The sequence below is a fragment of the Bacillus rossius genome, chromosome 1 (genome assembly GCF_032445375.1).
Source record: "Bacillus rossius redtenbacheri isolate Brsri chromosome 1, Brsri_v3, whole genome shotgun sequence".
In the NCBI taxonomy this organism is placed as follows: domain Eukaryota; kingdom Metazoa; phylum Arthropoda; class Insecta; order Phasmatodea; family Bacillidae; genus Bacillus; species Bacillus rossius.
Genome location: NC_086330.1, coordinates 6,002,792 through 6,025,964, shown reverse-complemented (window position 1 = coordinate 6,025,964; position 23,173 = coordinate 6,002,792). Strand labels below are relative to the sequence as shown.

At 33.1% G+C, this 23,173-nt stretch overlaps 1 protein-coding gene across 3 annotated transcripts in view; it reads right to left on the bottom strand.

The window, feature by feature from the left end:
• The window catches only part of LOC134531564 (serine/threonine-protein phosphatase 1 regulatory subunit 10-like), a 143,380-nt gene that overhangs the window by 61,377 nt on the left and 58,830 nt on the right, over positions 1-23,173 (bottom strand). For all 3 annotated transcript variants that reach the window (XM_063367271.1, XM_063367282.1, XM_063367278.1), the window contains exon 2: positions 10,213-10,310. In XM_063367271.1, coding sequence (XP_063223341.1) covers positions 10,213-10,310 — 98 coding nt within the window. The remainder of the gene's footprint in view (positions 1-10,212; positions 10,311-23,173) is intronic.

Here is a 23,173-nt window from a genome sequence, read left to right as displayed (position 1 = left end):
TCTGGCGAAATTGAACTTATAAAATGTTTAGAAGACAAAAATGAAGATGAAAAAGATGAAAATGAAAGTTGTATAAACGAGACAGATAGCCAAGAACCTGTAGACTGCACTGCATCATTTCTGGGTGGGTCTGCTGTCGTTCAAATGTAAAGGCCGGGCACAAACATTACATTTGAAGATTACTGCAAATCTTTTATTAAGTACATTACGAACCAGAAGGGAAATCGAGTAGATGTAGTTTTTGATGCCTATCATGACGACAGTCTCAAGAATTTTAGAGAGAAGCGAGGAACAGGAGTTCGTCAAAGGGTCACATCAGCAGGTAAACTTCCAACAAACTGCCAAAAATTTCTTCGTTCATCGGAGAACAAAGTTGAACTATTCAACTTCTTAGCTGACGGACTCCAGAAGGTGCAACATGAGAAAATGATTGTTGCTACCAAAGGGGAGGAAGTTTTAAGTAATGGTGCCACAGATATGTCTTTCCTGAAATCGATACAAGAAGAAGCTGATTCCAGACTCTTCCTCCATGTCTTACATGCTGTGCAGCATGGTCACACTAGCATTATAATCAGAACTGTGGATACAGATGTAGTCATTATTGCAGTTTACCTATACGGTATGCTTCAAAAATGAAGTTAAAGGAACTTTGGACATTGTTCGGTGTTGGAAAAGCTTCCTGTGTTATTGGTGTCCACCAACTCGTGAATACGCTTGGTCCAGACAGATGCAGTGGCATGTTGTTCTTCCATGCATTTACAGGCTGTGATACTCACTGTATCGGGATTCAGTGGAAAGGGAAAGAAGTCGTTCTGGAAAACATGTAATTCCTTTTCTTAAGGGTGTATGACCCGTTCCAGGTCATGATTTTAGATTTATATTAATCACTGATAAACTTTTAGACATTTTCAATCGTTTAACTTTCACGAAATGAAAAATATATATAGTTGCACACTTTTTGCATAATTAGCTGCCAAAGTTACATTTTTAACATTTTTGGGGATGTACAAATAACGAGAATTTAATTTATTGCAGAACTGAAACTTTTTAGGATTAACTGCAATGCCACTGGCTACTTCAAGAAATGGTTTGCATTTCTATCACAAAAACTCATTTCATGTTTCTTGGCTGTCAAGATCATACAAATTTTGAGAATTTTGAAATGTCAGATAAAATTAATTAATATTTTCTGAAAAAATTGAAAACATTTATTGAAGTAGCCAGTGGCATAGCAGTTAATCCTAAAAAGTTTCAGTTCTGCAATAAATTAAATTCTCCTTATTTGTACAACCCAAAAAGGTTAAAAATGTATCTTTGGCAGCTAATTATGCAAAAAGTATGCAACTATATATATTTTTCATTTCATGAAAGTTAAACGATTGAAAATGTCTAAAAGTTGATCAGTGATTAATATAAATCTAAAATCATGACCTGGAACGGGACATACGCCCTTAAGTCTATAAAGTATTGCAGGAATTGTCACAGCCTGTAAATGCAATTGAACCGTATCAGTTGGATCTTTTGGCGAGATATGTTATCCTTACATTTGATAACACAAGCGACGCAGAAGACATCGATCAAGCAAGAAAGTTCTTATTTATCAGGGGACGGGCTAGGGATAGGCTGCCACCAACATTTGGTGCTCTTCTACAGCACACAAAACGATCTTGTTTGCAAGCGGGACTGATGTGGGGTCAGAGCTTGATAGCAAACCCTGAATATCCTAACTTCTAGGATTGGGGATGGAAGAAAGAAGACGGTGTTTGAACTCAATTATGGAGTACGAAAAAAGAAACCTCAGCATCTGTGAAAGCGTTGACGAAGTGTTCCTGTCGCAGCTGCATTACAGGTCGATATCTATGTAAGAAGTCAGGGCTTCCCTGCACTGGCCTCTGTAAGTGCGGAGGAGATTCCTGCAATTTTAATTAAAATAATTAATATTTTCTTTGGACTTTACTGGGAGTTTTAGTAAATTGATTGGATCAATTTGATTGTATTTTTAAAACCATACGTTCTATTTACATCCAAAGACTGACCTGTAGATAATTTAGAGCAGAACATATTGATCTTTAAAAGTTGTATCGTAGCTTTAACCATTTTAATTTAATATTTAAAACCCTTTTTGAGGACTCAGTGTTTGATTGAAGGGAAGGGGGGGGGGGATCAGTTCTCGATGTTTCTACTTCTACATTAAAGAACACATATATATAAGCTACTACATTCTTTGCATGTGCTGCCATTTACTTACAGTTGCGTATATTTTCGTCTTATTAAAGAAATGGTGTGCATTGTTGCAAAAAAATTGGAATAAATGCAGTCATATTTTGAAAACCATAAATCCTTTCAACATACAACCAAGAACTTTTCTTTAGATAATTTAATGTAGAACATATTGGTTTTGGGAAATTTTATTGTAGCTTTAACCATTTTAATTAAATATTGAAAAAATCACGATTGGGGACCCAATAGATGGAGGAAGGAGGGGGAAGAATTCAGTTCCCGACGTGTTTCTACTTCTACATTATAGCACACATATATAAGCTACATGCATGCCAGGTTTCATGCTTTCTGCCGGATGGAACCGTATTTCAAGTTAAAAAGCTGGACTAGAAGGTAATTATTGATACAAGCGCTTTAACGATATAATTTTGTTAAAGGTAAGTTTGCATTTAATACAGCAATTATAGATATTTTGAGATCATATGTTTATTACCATGGATTTTAATTATGTACTAAGAGGTTTACTTACTTATTCAGAGGTATAAAAACAGAATACTAATTTATACTTGAAGCTTAAATTTTTGTAATATATTGTCAGAATTGGTTGGTTTTTGTTGTCACTAAGGTACTCAGCTATAAATGTTCATTATTAAGGACGATGTATCCTAATCATTTTCATATTTTAGGACAAGTATTTTTTAAGATGATGAAACCAGATGCGACATACAAAAATTCTTGTGTCCTATACTGTTAAAGTTACATCTATGTGGAGTTTATTGTTTTCATAGAAAAGTGTGGTTGTCAGTTTGGTTGAATAAAAAAATATCCGAAAAAATATCTAAAGAAAAGCAGGGTAATTTTGTAGTTACAAGAAAATCTTTAAAAATTAATAACACCTAAACTAAACATAGCCTATCGTCACAGCTGTAGGTAATCATTACTTATATGTAAAAGAATATTTTAAAAAAAATTAATATATTTATAGGCAGAACTTTAGGTTCTATGTGCTATTTTATTATTTTACACAGTGGTCTTAAACTTTTGACCGGTACTGCATATATTTATCTCTATACGTATATATATATATTTATATCTACATATATACCTCCCACTATCTCTATCTCTTCTATATACAAATCTCTATATAGCTCTATACATCTATATATCTCTTTAACCCATTTCATTCTCTATACCTCGCTACCTCAACTTGTCTCTCTCTATCACTATCTCTGACTCTCTTTTATATTTAAATAAATTGTGTCATGCGTGCGCACTTATACAACAAAAACAAACAAAGTGCTGCTATATGTGAAATAAACACATTGTTTGAAACGATTCGTGCTCCAACTATTGAAAAATAGTTATACCATCTCAGTAACCTTCATGGGCATGCGCATATAAAATAACCACAATTTAATTGCAATCGGATGAATGGTATATGAATGCATACGACACAAACAAACGAAAATTAAAGACATGAAAACACAAACGATGGTGCGTTTAAAACTCAAGGCAACTCTATCTATTGACGAAGTTAAGAACAAAACTGTTATTAGCGCCTCTATTTTGCTAGCCACTGCGAGCTCCACTAAGCGGGTTGGTCTCACCAAGGAGAAAAATATGAATTTGCCCGATCTTACTATGTGTATGATCGTGTGTCAGACATAGAGAAATGACACTCACTATTTGTATGTCTATGACCTATGATTTTTTTTTCTATTATACAATGAAATTATCACTTTTTCACTCCCTTAAGGATAATTTCATAATAATATTTGGTCTGTGTTAATCCAGGTTATGAGCTCGCTGTAGGCCAAATTTCATCCAGATTCATTCAGTAGTTTTTACGTGAAAGAGTAACAAACATCCATCCATGCATACTTACAAACTTTCGCGTTTATAATATTAGTAGCATTATTATTAAAATTATTTTTAATTTCCTTTAAGCAAAAGTTTTAAATGTAAGTGGTAGCTCAGCGGGAGTCATGGGTCCTAGGATGGGCGTTCAAGGCAGTCATGAGCCCTCGGGTGGGCTGTGCTAAGCTGCAGCTGGAAGACACACACTGAGCGAACTGTGGAATGTTGCACGCAAGGAGGACTCATGGGTGTGCTGTGACGCAGTGCGCACGTGCGTGGATGTTTTTTGACCAGTGGATTGCGACAATGACAGGGACTTGGGATACGACCACGGTCGGGGTAAGGCGGACGACTTCCGCATGTGTGTGTTTAGGGGGACGATGCCTGCAAGCACAACTGCTCGGCCTTGAAAAAGAGGTGGTCAATGCAAACATGATAGGTAGTGTGGAGCTTAATATTTTAAGCTTCGCCTATCCAAGTTGTGCGGAAGAAACTAAGTACTGTCTGGGCCATTTTTAGATGGTGTTGATTCGTCAGATTTTGGAAAACTACTCACGAGCAGAAGTAATTTGGTTCTGGTGTGGACCTCAAACTGAAAATGAACCAAAGGATTTTTTGCGGAATTCTTCGTGATTATGACTTTTTTTTTATAAACTTTAATGTGGGCGTAAAAAAAAGCATACTTGTGTTGCAAGTTAATGGTGTCATTAAGTTGTTGCACAAGCATGCTTAAAAAATTTAAGGCCTAAAAAACTGTTACGGAACATTTAAGACATTTTTAATGTGAAAGTTATTTATGATCATTTTTTTTGAATGTATAAAAATTGTCTAGTACTGGAGTTAAAAATTCATAGATGATCATAAAATCATGTTTTATTTTTAGTATTTTGATGCCTGAATTTTGTACAGGTCGTAATTGTATGTTAAACTAAAAATGGATGAGTGTGCTGTATCTTGCAATAACTTAGTGAACTTCAATTTTACCTTCATGTTTGCTTCGGTTCACAGTTTGTAACAATTTTTGCACCCTTTGGCAGTAAAATTTGTGTTTGTAGTTTTATCGGGATGTTGTCAATTTGATACGAAGCCCAATTTAAACAAAATCTTGGATTGAGTTTTTGTTTCGGATGAGTTTTAAGCCAACGTATATCTTGCATTTAGATTTTGTTACGGTCAAGTTTCAAGCACACTTCTACCATAGTTATTCTGATAAAATATGTGATTTTAAATTTGATAAATGTTAAATCACAGAATACAAGCTACGCGGTTGGATTGTGTAAGGCCTCTACAAAAAAAAATGAGAAAATTATCCTTAAAAAAACTTGTTTTAGCAATTTCCACTTCTAAAATACAGTTTTGCCATTTTTTGACCTGGCTACTTTTGGCAGTATACTGACAAAATTCTCTTTCTAAACAGACACCCCTCTAACATTTTAAGAAGTTTTTTTTCTTCTGAAATTGTATGCCCAGGTTGTTCGGCCGTAACTAATGGTAATGATGACAAAATTAAAATTACATGGCATGTGAAAGCCATTCTGAAGTCACTAACATTCACAAACAGTTTAACACTTTTCTGTCAAGAACAAAGTGCCATAATGCTGTCTCTCAATTTTACATTAATCAGTACTTTTTACGTACAGTTTAAATAACACATGCAAACATGTTTAAAAATTATTTTCATTGTTTGACATGTTTTCTACTGACAGTAATAAAGAAATCTACATTAAGGATTTAGGTATATTCATATTTAGTTAATTCAAATAATATTTATTACTAGTATCTACAAGTATTGAATATCATTTTAACATGCACACATCTCATTGTTTTGCATGTACATTTATGCTTCATTTCTACAATATCCATTACTGATATCAACCACTTTCAGAAATAATTTTAAAAGAAACCTCACAGTTAAACTCTTACTCTCATTATCAAACTGAACAAATAAATGGCTCTCACAGCACACTGTTTATTAGGCCTAGGTGCTGTGGTACAACAATTTTCTGACAGGAATTTGCCATTCCTTTGCAGCAAGAACCCACCTCAGCATTTGCAAGCAGTGATTTCACAGATCATGGAACAATGAACGTCCAGAGCTAGAGTTGAAACAAAGTTATGTGGGATGTAAGTTCAATGTTTTAGTACCTCACTTTATTTTGTCATTATTCATCATTACTTGTCTATGCACTGATAGAATCTCTCTCTCTCTGCAATAGCCCCAACTTATAATATATAACTGCTTCATAACATTTTTAATTTTTAAGTGAGCAATACAAAAAAAGCTTTGGTGAGCACTGTATCAAGTAGCTATCCGGTTTTATAATTTTCTTTTCTAAATGACCAGATCTGCAATTGGTTATAACTTTACTAAGAACATTAGAACCTAAAAACTAATTTCTTTTGTGTAGGAAACTTATGAAGATAATTTCTATTACATCCATCCCTCACTTAGCATGACTAATGTGTTCCTAAAAATATTCATGCTATCCAAAATCGCTTATTCTGAAGCATTAGTTTCCATAAATAGCAAGGCTAATTCATTTAATGTGTTCTAAAATTGTGTAGGAAAATATACTTTACGCAATATAAATGTGTAGAATAACGCTCAATGACAATATGTTACACAAATTATCTTTATACGCCTCCTATTGAACTTTGTATGACAAATACGACACAGCGTAACAGGAGATGGCAACGCATAATGGGAGATAGTGGTTATGTACTTTATCGTCAGTCGGCTGACTGACTTGCCTGCCCAGGGGTAACCTTCAACTCACGTCGCATACCTTTCCAAACCATCCTTAACTCACAGTGAAACCGATAATACTGTCTGGATAATTACATTTTAATTTTTTCAAAAATTAAAGTGCTTATTTGCATATCACCACTTGGTTGACACCATTCCTGTCAGGCCAATGATTATTTTTTTTATTGCAACATTCATTTAACAACCTTTTCCATGTGAATCAACTTTTCATTTCTGTTCCAGTATCTAATATCAAATATATTCCCGCTAGTACAACCAACAGCATCAGACTTATATAAACTTTTGATAGAATCCTTAATATCGTACAATTGTGCGCAGTTGACTTGCATAAAACTAAAGTGCGACCAACATAAGTGTGGCCTTCATGACAATCTGCGTGCCGTAATACTTAATACTTCTAGTTTTGTCTCAAATACTTGAACACGATGCATTATGCTCTCACTTGGAAGCCAATTCCACTATAATTCCAACTACAGGTGATTTCGCACGTACAGTTACCGGCAGTTGAATGGGCAGACGTTGCTTATGTTTGTGTGAATTCCATGCCACTGTCTAGACTGAGTTCATGGCCCGGTCTGTGGCCAGGCGACAACGGTACGGACGGCGGCATATGCACGGACGTAAAAACATTGGTCCTTTACACTCGAAAGCAGCAATTTAACTTGCCATAGCTGATGTTTGTACAACAGCCGATAGCGTACAGACAGACCTGCACGTGCATCTCTTCCCCCCTTGTATGGCTAACTGTATCCCATGGCACATCTGTTGTTTACAGAAGTTGAAACACACTTCATGGCATCATGCCCTTTTTTTTTTGTCTGCGTAGATTTTGCACTAACTGAAATTTACAGACGTGCTATTCAAAACTTCGGCAGTAAAATTAACATTGCGCTAAATGAATTTGTGCAGTCTGAAGACGTGCTAAGTGAGGGATTGGTGTAGTTAAAAAGTTCTATTAAAACATCGAACTTTCTGAAGGAATTCTTTAACCTAATAGAAGCCAAAATTTGAACTGATTAAATTGATTACTTTTTTTTTTAATTTACCACGGTATTTATAATGTATTAAAATTAACTTTATGTGACTAAGACAATTTTTACCATGAAGTACCCACTGTTTCATGTAATGTACATTGTAATATGGAGTATTTTAATATGAACTTGTATTTTGTATTGTTTGTATTTAAATTAGAAATTAAAATGTTATTACAATTTGTGTCAGCTGTAATGTGTATGTGTACATATATATTCATGTGCAATCCACAGAACAAACAACCTAGTAGATAACATGTCCATTCATTATGCTATATCTTAACGCTCTACTGCATACTGTGACACATATGGCATTAAGCATTTTAGATTTTTCTCCACAAACAAAATTATTCCAGGACAGAAGCTGCATGGGTTTCCATATGTGGCACAAGCTACAGAAACCATTTCTGGCAGCCCCTGATCATTACATAAACAAAAATATAAGTGTTTTGTGTATATTACCTATTGTTAATTAATAGGGTTGTGCGATTCCATGATTTTCAGTTCGATTCGATTCCGATTCTCACTTCAAGAGTTGAAATTCGATTCCGATTTCGATTCTTTGGGTAACTTTATCTACATAGTCATTAGTCTGGTAGGGCTAACTAAAAAAAATTGCATTTATTTTGAACCATATGTATTTAACTAAAATGAATAAGAAATACATTTCTGGAAGATGACTGCGGCCCTTAAACTTGCCACAATTTTCATCCATTACTTATTTTTTTATTTAATCACTTCACCACTGTTTAAAGATGTCAAATGTTACCAACGGTAAAGTCAGCTGACTCACTGGAGTCACAGTTAAGAAGTATAATTTATTAATTAACCTACATTTGCACATATGACGTATGCAGCATGGCCTAGCCAGTAGGTTTATTTAAATTAAAACCAATAACTAACATATTTTTCTTTGTTTTTTTCAACAAGATCTGTTCCCCTAAAAACGGAAAAAAATACGTAAATATGATTAATTTATTAACTTCACGAAGTTAAACCACACAACAATGATCAGCTTTAATTAAGTTTTGTAAAAGGCAAAAGCATAAACAGTAAACAGTACTTAGATACTGACAGAATGTTACGATTCAGTGATTCGATTCCTTTGTGTCGGCACGCGCGATCTTTGATAAATGGTGGCCTATCACGGTAGCCTACAACTCGCATAGTTTCGGTTCCCTACCACGTTCGTGCAACTTCGGATTTCTCTCAAAAATTGAAATTAAAAAAATCGAAGGGTTAGGTTAGGTTAGGTCAGTCACAACATGCTTGTTTTCATTGGAAACTTCTGATTTTAGCGGCTGAAGTGGCGTTAATACCAAAACGCAAAACTTCGGAAATTCTTTCAGGCAACCGAAACTATGTGAGTTGTAGGCTTCCCGGCATGTCAACTGGTCTACACGTCCGGCACCGCTAAAATATTTTTATGTCGTAAATGTTTTAATGTTGGTTATTCTGTTAACAGAAGACTGTCACAGAATGGCGATCTTTGTAAATGTATCTATGGTTGAATAAGGAACTATTTTAACTGTTAACAGAAAATTGTGCGTTGATGGTTGTAAAATTCATTTTTGATATTTGTTATTTATTTTTCAAAACAAATAAACCAACAATATGTTTTTCCCGTGCAACGTGAGAAATGGTCATGAGTAATATGCCGTAAGTAGGCAGAAATAAAAATGTTTGAGTAGATTGTTAAACTATTTCATAAACAAGCAGTTTCGTAAGGTATTTATCTTTGCAAGCCGAAACAGTTAGTGGTTCTGAACGTGTAAATTATATCATACACGATCTTTGAAAAAAATTTAATGTTCGGCCTAACCTATATTTCAAAACGTTATGAAATTTGCTTGAGTGAAAGTGCGCGGCAATTTTACGAGTTACATTAATGATAATTGACGAATAAATTTATTTCTAGCAATCAGTTAAACGGTAACCGCCAATTTCTTTCTTCGATATTTTTACTTTTGAAAAATTTGCCAGAAATTTTCGAATCCAAATTTTAGTTTCGGTTCCGGGTTCAAATAGTTGAGGAATCGAATCTAAGTTGAAATTATCGAGTACCCGCACATCCCTATTAATTAATATTATTTACTGGAAGAAAATGTTCAGCTGTAGATATTTTTACATTACATTATTTTTATTTTCCAATAACTGCATATTGTGACTTACATGACACAATTTAATTTTATTAAGTAAAACAATTAAAAAATTAAGTTTAAAAATTTAAAAATATTTTTGCTGTAAATGATAAACATATATTTTTTCCATAAAGATAAAAAAATGCATGCAGTAAAGGGTTATCTGGAGCAACACACACGAAGCAGCTTCACTCACCTTGCCAGCCTTTGTACTTCTGCTGCACTCTTAATGCCTCCGGTAGGACTGAGCAAAACACTCAGACACTTCAGCAACTGCACGGGGTCAATGCGCGGCTGCAACAAACAAATCCTTCATTAAAACCAGACACTCGTCACTTGTCAAACACCACAACATCAGTCTAGCTCACCAGCATCCTCACACCGGCCACTGTAACAATGCAACTAGGTAGGAACACTGACTAGCAGTGCAATCGGGTGTCTACACACACATGAACCATTTCAGGACTTATTCAAGGACTTTAAAAAACATTATAAACAAGCAAATGTAATATTATTATTTGCAGTACCGTTAAACAGAGCGAGTAGAAACAGCGGGGTGAATAGAAACAATCTGCTCACGAAATCATTAAGTAAAATAATCTTCAATGACATTCACTCTAAATAATACTTGTAAATAACTTACAAAACATAAAAATTTAAACTAAAGATATTACACAAACTATTTTGGACAGACTGTTTCTGTTCACCCCGGTACCGATTATTAAGTTTGAAAGCAGAAACCTTTACAGAGATAATTCCCTGAAGATTTAAGAGGACAGTCTCCCAATATTTAAATAAAATGTAAGAACATAAACTGAAGAAGAGAGTAAAAAAAATCCAAGTTCGCAAAAGGCTGCTGCTGAAAATCATTACTTTTTTATTTCAGTACGTTTACAGGACTTTCGGGGCTGGTCCTCCAGTAGTAAATAAACTACAAGGAAAAAAACATTTTAATGTTTTAATTAAACTATATTAATGGCATCTCACAAATTCTATGTGACCATAGCTAACACTGAAAATATATCAGATGTTTTTATTCATTTAAAAGTTATTGTAATAATACACAACCTAGGAAAGAATCCTGAATGTATCAACATAGAGCACTTTTAGGATGCTAAATTAAAGATTTGTAAATATCTCTGTACATACTTTTTACCATAAGAACATTGCTGAATTCAAACATTACATTCTTGATGTTGCAGCTAATGATTAAAATCTGGTGATTTCTGATAGTAAAATACAGTTAAGTGCTAAATTTTAATTGCTTCTAATTTATAAATATAATTCCCATACTATCTAAAATGATTTCTTCATCTATTATGGCAGAAATGTACAATAACACTTTAAATTAAAATGATTAAAAAAGCATTCTGCTATCCAAAGATGTAAAATCAAATTTTATAATAAATAAAATAAGTGTTGTCCAAGTGTAACTTCAATTAATTCAAACATTTTTAACTAGCAAACTACTGGACTGTCAATGAAAAATAGTATAATGTGCCCCTCAAGAAAATTGTATAGGAGTGAGTGTCTCATGATTCCATATTAAAATCTGATATCATTGACAATACCTAAACTAAAGAGTACTCATGTGTAGGATAACAGCACCTTCACGTATTAAGCTTTTCTAAAATTATTTTGCTCCCCGTAAGTCAGTAAAAATAAAACTGTTGTGGTCAGATTTAAGGCATGCGCTTTTCCATTTTCAAAAATGCCTTTTGGCTGGCAACGGTACCTAACTAATTATAATAGAAACTAAATCCAGCAGCTGCAAAAAAAAATGCAAAGTCCTTATTTATAGCAGACAAACTACTATTTATTCACATACGAGTGGCAAGTCCAGCGCAACCAACTCCTGCATTTTTGGAATTTAGTATAATACATACGAGATTCCTTGGAGTACATGTTTCACGGCAATATAATGTAAACAAAGGTGACTGGCAAGCACACATCCGAGAGATGACGTCACTCATGTGTTACGCTCTAGAGGAGCATTGTGAAAACATTTTTTTTTCTACATGTAGTAACTTAATAAAAATAAGTTTTGCAATAATAAAATACTACACGTGTTTGTTAGAGAAACAATTGTTTGAAAATGCAGAAGCCCAATGTGTGTAGCTTCTTGTTATGCTGTGCTTCATTAGCTAGGTTAAATCTCATTATTGAGCCCTACTGCATAAAAAAGTTATTTTTTTTAATAATTTACCCCCACAATCTATACTAACATACAATTATATATAACACATTTTTATTTCACTAAAAAAATGGTTTAAAAACTCAGAATAATTATTTCAATATTTTGTAAAACCGTTTCAAATGCTTGTACAATGAAATTTTCAAGTCTGCAGGTAAAGGATGGATGTTACTCGACACCAACTGCGGAGTATCTACGCAGCTCAGATATGACAGCTGCATGAAAATGTGACCAGGGATCCTATAGACATAAATCTCCAGTCACCGGAACTTTTTACCCAAGATGGCTCTGCATTCAACAACATGCAGAGGTCGTTAGTGAATTTAGAGGACGGACATATTATGTTGGCAGCTACACCCTTATTCGAGTGGTTTAGTTTAATTCAAATACTACACACATTTATAAACAAGTATTACTATAACAGGTTAAATGATTGTAATTGTGAAGAGTTAAAGGATTCAGCCAAGTTTCTAGAGTCACTAAGTAATTATTCATGACCAAACAGCAATGACACCTTGACTCCTGCCTCAGTCTCTCGCGACCAACACCCAGAGGACATAAACGCTGCAGTTATGATCTGTTAGCACAAGTAATGAAGTTTGTATAGATAATTTTGTAAAATTTAATAAAATATGTATTTATTATTTAATTTTAATAAAATCTTTTATTTTCATCCCAAGCCCGCAGTGAAATCACATTACTGTACACATGGATCGAGAGATTTCAGCTTCTGTTTATCAGCCATAGCCCTGGTCCACACAGTGACTTAAAATTTACTATACTTTTTTACGTGGCAAAAAATTTTTTTATCAAGTAATTAAATTAACAATATGATAATTTTACACAATACCTACTCATAACAAACCTGTTATCATAGAAAAATTAAAACTTCATAGAATATGAAATATTAAAATATTTGTAACAAAACTCCATTGAAAATAATTGTACTAAATATAATACTTTTCAGTAAAAAAGGTCAATTTTATAATTTGTACTTTCATCACTTTTATTGGTGCATAGTATAAAATAATCATGATAAAAATGGCGAGAAACGGATAACTTTACTATTAGCCTCTATCAATCAATTTTAAGCTCACTTTTTATTACCAAGTGGCTACCAGGTTTCAATACTTTTCTCTGATATGCATCAACCTCAAAACATGATATCACAGCTACAGCATCACACACTTAAGATACATTTTTAAATCACAATCCTGCAGGCAAGAAATTTTTTGTCATCTCAAGTGGGAAAATTTTTTAGTCAAGAGTCCTATTTGTTTCAATTTTGAAACTACTAAATAGATTTAAGAAATTTGTTCAAATGTGCAGGTATTTTATGTTAAACTAAAATTTTACAACTATTCAGTTTCTATCTTATTGATTAAAAATTATAAGCTAATGCAGAGAATTTGTCTTCAGGAAAAAGGTAGACAGTGTTAGCAAAAACTTGTTAGTAGCTGACACGGAATATAAACATTGCATTTGTTTTAGAAGCATCTAAGTCAAAGAGTATAGATACATTGTACCCCACCCATTGTAAACAGGTTATTTTTCTTTTTCCTTACAAACCATCCTGAACTCAGCCTCAATTAATGAAAATCTGTATGTAGCGTCCTACCAAGGGCAGGGTCTACATGAATGGAATGAGGTGGATATGGAGCATTGACAGAATGCATTGGTGGGGGAAACTAGAGTACTACAAAATAAATTGTTTAAAACCATTAATCTCAAAAAATCTTCCCCATCCTGATCTACCTCAACTTTGATCACAGAGCACATCCATATTCTATTTTCTTTTAAAATTGCTATAGCTCAAAACTTGACTAAGTATATATTGAACAATACGGTAAGTGTCCCACAATTTAATAGTCAATCAACATCTACTTTATGCACATCTTACATGAGTAATGATTTAATTTTTAGATTAATTGCTCACTATAATAATCTTGATAAAAGAGCTTGCAAAAATAAAAACTAATAGATAATTTCACTATTAAGATTAATTAGTCTAATTTACTGAATATCCAACCTTCTACGATTTGTTTGCTTAGGATTGTGGTGTTAGTTCTGGTGGTTATTGTTCTCATGATTTTTGTTGTTTAGTGTCCTGTCCTACTGAGTTACAGTATCTAGCCTATGTTTCTTGTTTTATTTTTATGTATTATAGTTGTCCTCAGTGAGTGTTTTATTACCGAGTTTTTATTTACTTTTATTTGTTTATTTATGTATGTGTTCTATTTGTTGGGCTCACCCTTAGTTTCTTAATTGTTGGTGGGCTTTGTACAAAATTTAAATAAATAAAATAAATAAATAAAACCCACATTACCTGTAAAATATGCAAGGTTCTCACATACCAAAAAATGTGTATTCAGTGTTTCAAGTAGTTATGAAAGCAGGCTAACTTGTTGCGATTTTGAAACCAAATTCAATGGTTTCAACAAAAAGTATTTATTTACTTTTTTGTTCTTCCATCATTGTAATAAGAAATTGCCTTTTGCAGACACAAAATAAGCACTATTCTTCTAATTCATTAGAAATAAATACCAAATACATAAAACTGTGAACATTTAAAATATTGATTAGTTTTACATAGAAAGTATTAATGTAAGCACACTGTATTCCAGTTATTAATGTATGGCTAATGACACCACCAACAGATAATTTAATGGGGTTCAAAACTTATTACAAGACTTTTTTTGTATTGTGAAAACACAACTTTAATTAATATCAGCCGAACAAATTCCCATAGTAGTATTAATATTAAATATGTCAAATAATCTGACTTTCTGTGGAAATTGCATTCTAATATTACCCAGAATAAACTTTTAACAAGGTGGACACACAAAATCTCAAATTAAATTCCCAACATTTCCCAGTTTTCCCTGACCAGATTATAACTATCTCTGACCCTTATTTTGCACTGTTATACTATATCACTTTTAAAAATTAGAGTTATTTTTGTAAACTGCAACTATTCAACCGACAAATAAGTAAACAAATATCAAACTTAAATTATTTTATGTAGGGCAATATACATGTAATATGTATTCAGGGTGACTACTCCAACCCTAGAATAAAATTCCTGGGTATTTCCAAGTTTTCCAGAATTTATTATTTCTGCAGAATATTTAACTCATTTTCTATACTAAGTCTATGCGTTCTTTGTAATACTAAATTTTCTCGGAAAAAGGTACGCTGGAATAACTTATAAACTCTAAATTATTAGTTCAAATTATGTAAAATAATATAACATCCAATCAATTTGGTTAAAATAAATATAAGAACACCGATATATGTTGTCAGTAAGCACAGCACTTAATTTCATAGCTTCACAGTTTTTTTAAACCAGCAAGTTCATCATCAATTTTTCTGGCTTCAGCACGAGCCTCTTCAAGAATTTTACAATCTTGGCTTCCAGTTCCTTCACAGCCAAATCGCTTAGTTTGCGACGACGAGATTCCTCTAACTGGGCTGATGATGCTGCTCTGCGTTCCTGCTGGGCTTCTATGAAGCGAGCATGTGCTTTGCGTGCTGTGTGGAGGATAGGCTTGGTAAGTGGCACTGACTGAATCCCACCCATATAGCTGACAGCATCATACACACATCTGAGCGCTACGAGGGTCTCTTCTTCCATATTGTCTATAAGAATCTGCATTGACCGAAAATCCTGTGTGTTTTGCTCCTTTCATATGACTCACAACTGCAGTCCGCCCCATTGATGACAATGAAAACACTTTGCAACAAAGAGAGCAAGTGGCTGAATATTTGACACCCTGGACTTTATGTAACCAAACAATCCTTAAAATAAGGTTCATTAAGCCACTGTTCCTGAAAGGAAGACTTTCCTGTGTGGCCTGGTTTGGCCATTATTGAAAAAATCCACCACCACTGAATATAAACGGATACTAACATATCAGTAACTAAGATTATTTAACGAACAGAAACTATCTTAACTTAAAACATAACAACATGAAACAGAATAACAATTGCAAAACAAAAAAATTGAGGTTAAGTTACATGTTATTTTTTTTCAAGCTTGATCTTTACATTTGTTACTTCAACAGTTATACACTCATAAAGTAGGACGTAAACGATTTTCGTTACAGCGACGTTAATTAATTAAATTTAAGTTTACTTCCAAGCCTGCCTACGTAAACATATCCTAACAAAATGCCGAATTACGTTACTTTCCGCACAAATGCACATTGCAGATAAAATGATATTGGTAAATTAGATGAAGTGTTGCCAACTATTGACAAGATAAAAGTTTACGCCTAAACAAGTACTAAGTGTTATAAAACCAACAACAATTAATTAAAAGATATACCGTATGAAAATTTAATAAACTGAATCCATAAATTATCCAACGATAATAATATTAAATTTCATTTTTTCTTAAGAAAATTGGAATTACGCACAGTAAGCAATCTTAATTCTGCTGCGCTCTGGCGTCAGGTTCTGAAAACGTTTCTCAGAGCATCATAGTCACACACGTAAACATGAATGGCATCAGGATTGCCGATAACGCTTTCGTCTGTGGAAGCTGACTCTCCATGTCGTCTCTTATTCTAATATTAAATATTTATTACACAATACATTGCTATTAAATATATATTCAATATCAAAATCAATTGCAGATGTACATAATCAACGAATTTAACGTTAGACGATAATTACAGCATGGAAGAATAGCAAATCTCCCGAGGGGTAAATAAATTCCTGGGTATTTCCAGTATTTTTCCCGAGGCAAAATATTCCTGGGTAATTCCAGGTTTTCCCGAATTTCCCGACCAATCGTCACCCTGGTATTTCTAGTTATTTATTATCCATGTAAAAATCTTGCTGAGTAAAAACATTATGAAATTATGTAAGTAAAGTAAACTAATTGTACCAGACAATTGGGTACCAAAATAAGACACAGTAATTCTAAAGGAGAGCCACTTTTCAACAAAAATTATAATAAAAATTCAAGCTTCTTTTTTAACTTCATAACATGTTTTCCAATTATTCTCTAAGAAGGCATTGTGATACAAGTAGTTTAGGGCCATTCCATACCAAAATGAGCCTAAGTGCAAAAAATTTAAAAAAATTATAAACAATGTTTATTCACGTAATACTGTAGAAAAAAGTAGAGCTGTAGCAAACCGTATGTATTCGTTACTGAGTAACGGGTGCGGCATCTAGTAACGAGTAACGAAACGTTACACACGAATGCATTTCGTTACTCGCATCTTTCGTATGTTTCACGCATGCGCGCGCGTATTCGTTACAAAGAACGATGTTTGTTTATTAATATAAGTATATTTTGGAAATTCGTCGTCCAAGTTTTTTTACTGTTTATTAAAGGTATTGTGTGTGTAGACAAAGTTTTAGATTCAAACAGAAACAACGTAAGAAAGTATTTTTTACAAATTATAAATATGTATGTTTTTGTTTTTTATAATCGCGTATTTTCACGTTTTATGTTCTTATCTTAAAAGATATATTATAATAAAGCCGCTCTAATGAGAGTTAATTGTTTCTTGGTTATCAAAAGCTGTTAATTATCAAATATTTTTAATTGTTTATATTCGATTTATTTTTATTTACGCGACGTCATACTGTACGCGTACGAAATACGACTCGATTCTGTTACATAACATAGCATGTGCCATGTCATGCGGTATCAGAAGTAACAAGTAACGATACGAAAGTAACGAGTACTAATTGTTATAGTAACGAATACATACGGGTACACATTTTTTCGTTACTTTTACACCTCTAGAAAAAAGTCTCACAGTCCATTGTCCAAAAAATTATTATGATTCATTAATTATTTCTTTTGTTTTCTACAGTTGAACTTTGTCTATCTGTGTGGGGAATCAAGAGTAAAATTGTTCATTAAGTTGGCAATATTGTTTTTAATATTGATAATCAGTTGATGCCTTTGATTTTAGTGCAGTGACCTTGTTGAAAGTTTATACTTTACTGCAGCATTCTCAATAATAGTAAGATAATTAAAATTGCTTCAATATAGCTCAAGTTTATTTTGATATCATCTGTGTAACACCCGTTACCAAAAACATATAAAAGTTTACATAATAACTAAACCATAACACTTATAAAATTAATGTCTAACAAATGTGAGGTCATGTCTCTCAGTAGCATTTTGATTACCAAAGAAAATATTAACATTGAAATTTAAGGAGTAAAAATATGGTAACGGGTGTTACAAGCGCTATTAACATGTTGATTTTGTGTACAGAAATTGTTCAGGTACCATATTATTGTACTGGAAAACAAAAACTTAACCAAAAAGAATTTTGTAGATGTGTTATGAAACCAATTCTTGTTTTAAATGGTTAGTTGGAATTTTACCTGCCAAACTGTCCCACAATAACTGCCTCAAACTTTCACAAGCTATTTAAATTATAAATGTAATTATAGTAAAGTAGATTACCTTGGATTATTTTAAGTAATATGTGTAAAAGAAAGTGTAACACTCTCCTGGCTGTGTATGCCAAAGTTGTGTGTTTAAATTAAAACTAGGTAGTAACATGAAACTTCTTTTTCATGGCTTGTCTGTAGTCCTTAATATCTCTTAGTTTATTTTGCTGGGAACACTTTAATATAATATCTACAGTCAAACGACATGTGTGGATGACAGTAAAAGGAGACAGAAGAATTCACATTGAAACTGCTAGAGATTTCATTCCATGATCACGTAAACAGGAAAGTTACTGGAATATAAAGTTTTTATGTTGACAAGACAGAGATGTTACAGAATGAAACTGTACTAAATAACTACTGGAAAAGTGTTTTTCCAATTCCACAAATACAAGCAAGTCATCACTTCAGGGTGTACGATTTTAATAACATTCTAGTTGGGAAGACTTCATCAAGTTTGATGTCAAAAGTTACGATTAGAGCTGAAATTGATGAATCTGATTTTGAACCATCTGTATCTGTGTTGACAGAGATTGGGTGTCGTCTCCATTACAATGATGTGTACTCAGATTCAGACAGTGAGGACAATCCTGAAAGTTGCCAGTTTATAGAAACTTTTCCTATTGCTAGCCCAGGAGATATACAGTCTGGTATGTTTTTTCTAATAAATGTTCTAAGCTTGCGAGGTCACAATAATTCAGAAGGAACTGTATATAGATATGCTGCAATTTCTCAAGGAAGCGTAGATGATGAAGTGTTTGTCAGTGATGTTTTTGAAATCTTGTGGACCAGACAAAACTGTATTTATTGCTGAAGATGGAAACATTACATATGTACATTTCAATCAAGTAATTAGTAAATTACCAAACCCAAACATACAGCCAAAGGGTATTTTCACAATTCTGTACAAATTTTAAAAAAAAAGTAGATGTGTTTGAAAGAGTTTAGGTAGACATTTACTTGTAGTAATAAGTCAGTTTATAATTCCGTTTTGCTATAGTGTAATTTTCAATGGAAACTTGAGCATGTCGTCAGTGATATTTCAGAAATCTTGTGAATTAGGCTAATGAAAATTGTCATTAGGAGGATATTATATGTGTTCATTTAATTTAAGTACTTAATTAGTAAATAACCCAACCAACCAAACAGTATACATACACAATGAAACAATGATGTTGAAATTTGGAAATTATTAGATAAGTTATGTTTAAAAAAATGAGTAGATGTATATAAATATATTTATTTTAAGCTGTGAGAACTAAAAGTAAATATATATATATGCTTATTTTGAAATTAAACATATTTTTTTAGCAAATAGACAAGTTACACCTTACTTTTATTTCATTATTTTGTCATCTTGGACCTATAATTTGGACAATATCCATGGGTACTTAGGATGTGTAACACCCGTTACTAACCTTGTAACACCCGTTACTTTACTATTTTAATAATGGATTGGTTAATAGTTTGTCTACAAACAACTTCTTGACATCAGTGTGAAGTCTATAAGCTTGGCTTGGATTCATAATTTTTTTCCAATTTTTTTTTAAATTTCAGTTCACAGAGTTTTGAGATTAATCACTCTGATCTAAAGTCATATGTCTATTTGCTGTAACACCCGTTACCATTTTTTCCATACTTTATTTTGCATTTGATATGCTAATAAACTGCTTCTACAGCAATACTTATATTCATTTAGCAAAGTGCTATTAACAGGTATGTTAAATGATTTCTTAACATTTTTAGTTTATTTAATATTGACTTTTTTTGTTGTCGGACATAACACCCGTTACTATGGAATGCCTGTTTACCAGTAATTGACCATTTTAAGGAGTTAAGTACATTAAACAAGAGTAAAACTATAAGAAAGGTTGGTTAATGGTTGTATTAGGTTAGGTGGCCTAATTCAGATTTACTTGATTATAACTGTTGGTTATCTTCATTAAAAACGCTAAAAAATACTGAAGATATTTGGTCAGTTTAAGTTAGCTACATTATATTGGTAATTCCTAAAAAAAACTGTTCAAACAATACTCTAGGATTTTTAATGTAGTTAACCTAACTTAAGTGATCATTTTCACAATATCATATCATTAGTCATTTGTAAACTAACCTCACCACATGTATCACAACATCCTCTTACAGAATGGTTGTAAAACATGTCAACAAGTAAAAAAATGCTATTTGGAGTTTCTAATTAATATCTTTACAGAAAAGTGGCTCTACTTTAGAATGACTTGAATAAGCTACGCACCCCTGATATTTAGACCATAACCAAAAATATTTGATTAGAATAAGCCTCAAGGAAAAAACTTAAACTTAGATCTTAGAGTCAGATTTCAACTTTCTATTTTTTTTTATTACAGACTAGCATAATCATTCCAAATTATAACATGCCTTTCAAGGTTTTCTGTAAAAATAATAAAGCATTCTCGGTACCATTGTAGACGTCTACCAGTTATTTTTTTCACACATGTTCTTGCTGCAAGAATACAGTTCAAAGTTTCAACACTTCCATAAATATTCTTAGAGTTAAGGCCCCCGCCTACCCGGGAACACACATGGTGCACAAAGCTACAGGAAAAACAATGCAATTTGAAACTACTCAAGATATTCGAGTTGGGGGGGGGGCGGGGTCTGCTTACGAAAAGCATTTAAGAGTTCGCTAAGGGCCGAAAAGTACTTTTGATTTCGGATTAAGTTTTTAAACTGTATTTTTAGAAGAGTTAAAATGGCTAAAACGCATGTTTTCTGAGTCATATTTAGGTGTAAAACAACCCGTACAGACTCTTGAAAGCACTTAAGGGCTTGCATTACAACTTTATCTTCATTTCTCAGTCATGAGGTGATACCGCGCTTGAAGCACTAGCAAGTGTCGCGCTTATCATCCCGCCTCACTAAAACACATACACCCCTGACGAGGCGGGTCCCTTAATATTAAATAAACATCTCTACAGATTTGGCAGAAAAAAAAATTATTTATGGATTTACTGTGAATAATATGTTTACCTTGAAGAAAAGAAAAGGTAAATATGTAGTTGGGCAATATTTGTTTAAAAAAAATTTTTAATTCCGAAAATACTTTTTTTCTATGCTTTTAAACTTCCTCTTTTCATAAAATCCGGCGGAGATAAGAAATTACAAATACTTTAGGAGATATCGCCGTTCTTATTTTGCAATACAAGACCTGTGCAATCATTCGACCACCGCAATTTTTTATTTTTCAGTGTGTTCGTGAATGCCTAATTAATTAAAATGGTTGATTAGGTCAGGTCAGTTACATTATAAAAACTTTCAAACTAAACCAGGGTGGCCACTCTTCTGGGATAATAAAATTCCTGGTTTTTTCCAGGTTTTTTCAAGGGTGGTTTTTATCAATATTTGCCTACAATTTGCATTTTTGTTACACAAAGCACACACAATATGATGTTTTATTGGCGTTAAACAATAGACAACTTAACTATAGGCTTAAAAATTAAATCAATGAACTTGCTTAAAACAAAACCTACCACCAACAAAAAATTTATAATCGCACGTCACAAAAATTACTTGACACCAAACGCACGTGTTTTGCCTCTCTTGCGTGGCTGGCTAATGCTGTTCTTCCCATCCATGCTACCGATATTGATTTTAACATTACACAAATTGCAAATAGCGTGTGTCCTGCACTTTGGATCTTTCTCCACCCATTCAAACTCTTCCGTATATTTGTCATTGTACGTGGTGACCGAACTCGTTCACATTTTGATAGTCTGCGCCAATTACATGTTAGTTTAAAAAATTCAAAACAACGTCCCGCACAACTAAGCTTTTTAAAAAAACTCGAGAAAAGTATCCGTGATACCGTGACGCAACAACATGAGCGCAAAGTAAAAACAAATATACATACAAAACTAGTGCTACCAACATGCAGTGCGAGAAATTACTACCACCCTACAACAACGTTTTCAGCCAAAATGCTGTTGCTTTTGAATACAGAAACATAATAAGTATGGAAGTCTGAATTGTTAACGGTTTCTTACGTACTACAAAAGTTTTTAAATGCAATATGAACAAATTAACTTTCACAAAATATAGCACACGAGCACGCTGTCGTGCTTCGACGGGTGGTGAACGTGATCATTTAACAGCCGTATGTTATTGCAACCGTTACTTCATAAAAAAATTCCCGGTTCTAATAAAAATTCCTGGTTGATTCCCGGTATTCCTGGTTTTTTTAAGAAATCCTGGCTATTTCCCGTATTTCCCGATTTCCCGGTTGGCTGGCCACCCTGTAAACGGACATTAAAAATAATTTGAATTCATTTTAATGGTTGTTTAGTTTTAAAGTATTTATAATGTAACTGAACTGACATAACAAACCGGGACAAAGGATGAACAGTAGGAACTCACGTAATTTTTTTACTTATTACTTGTGCAACAATATCCAAATAACAAATAAAACATTAAAATTTGAAACGTTAAAAACTCATTTAAGTTAGAGGCGGGTAAACAATGGTGAACTCCGCAAGAAAAAAAATTTCATTCTCGTAAGGGA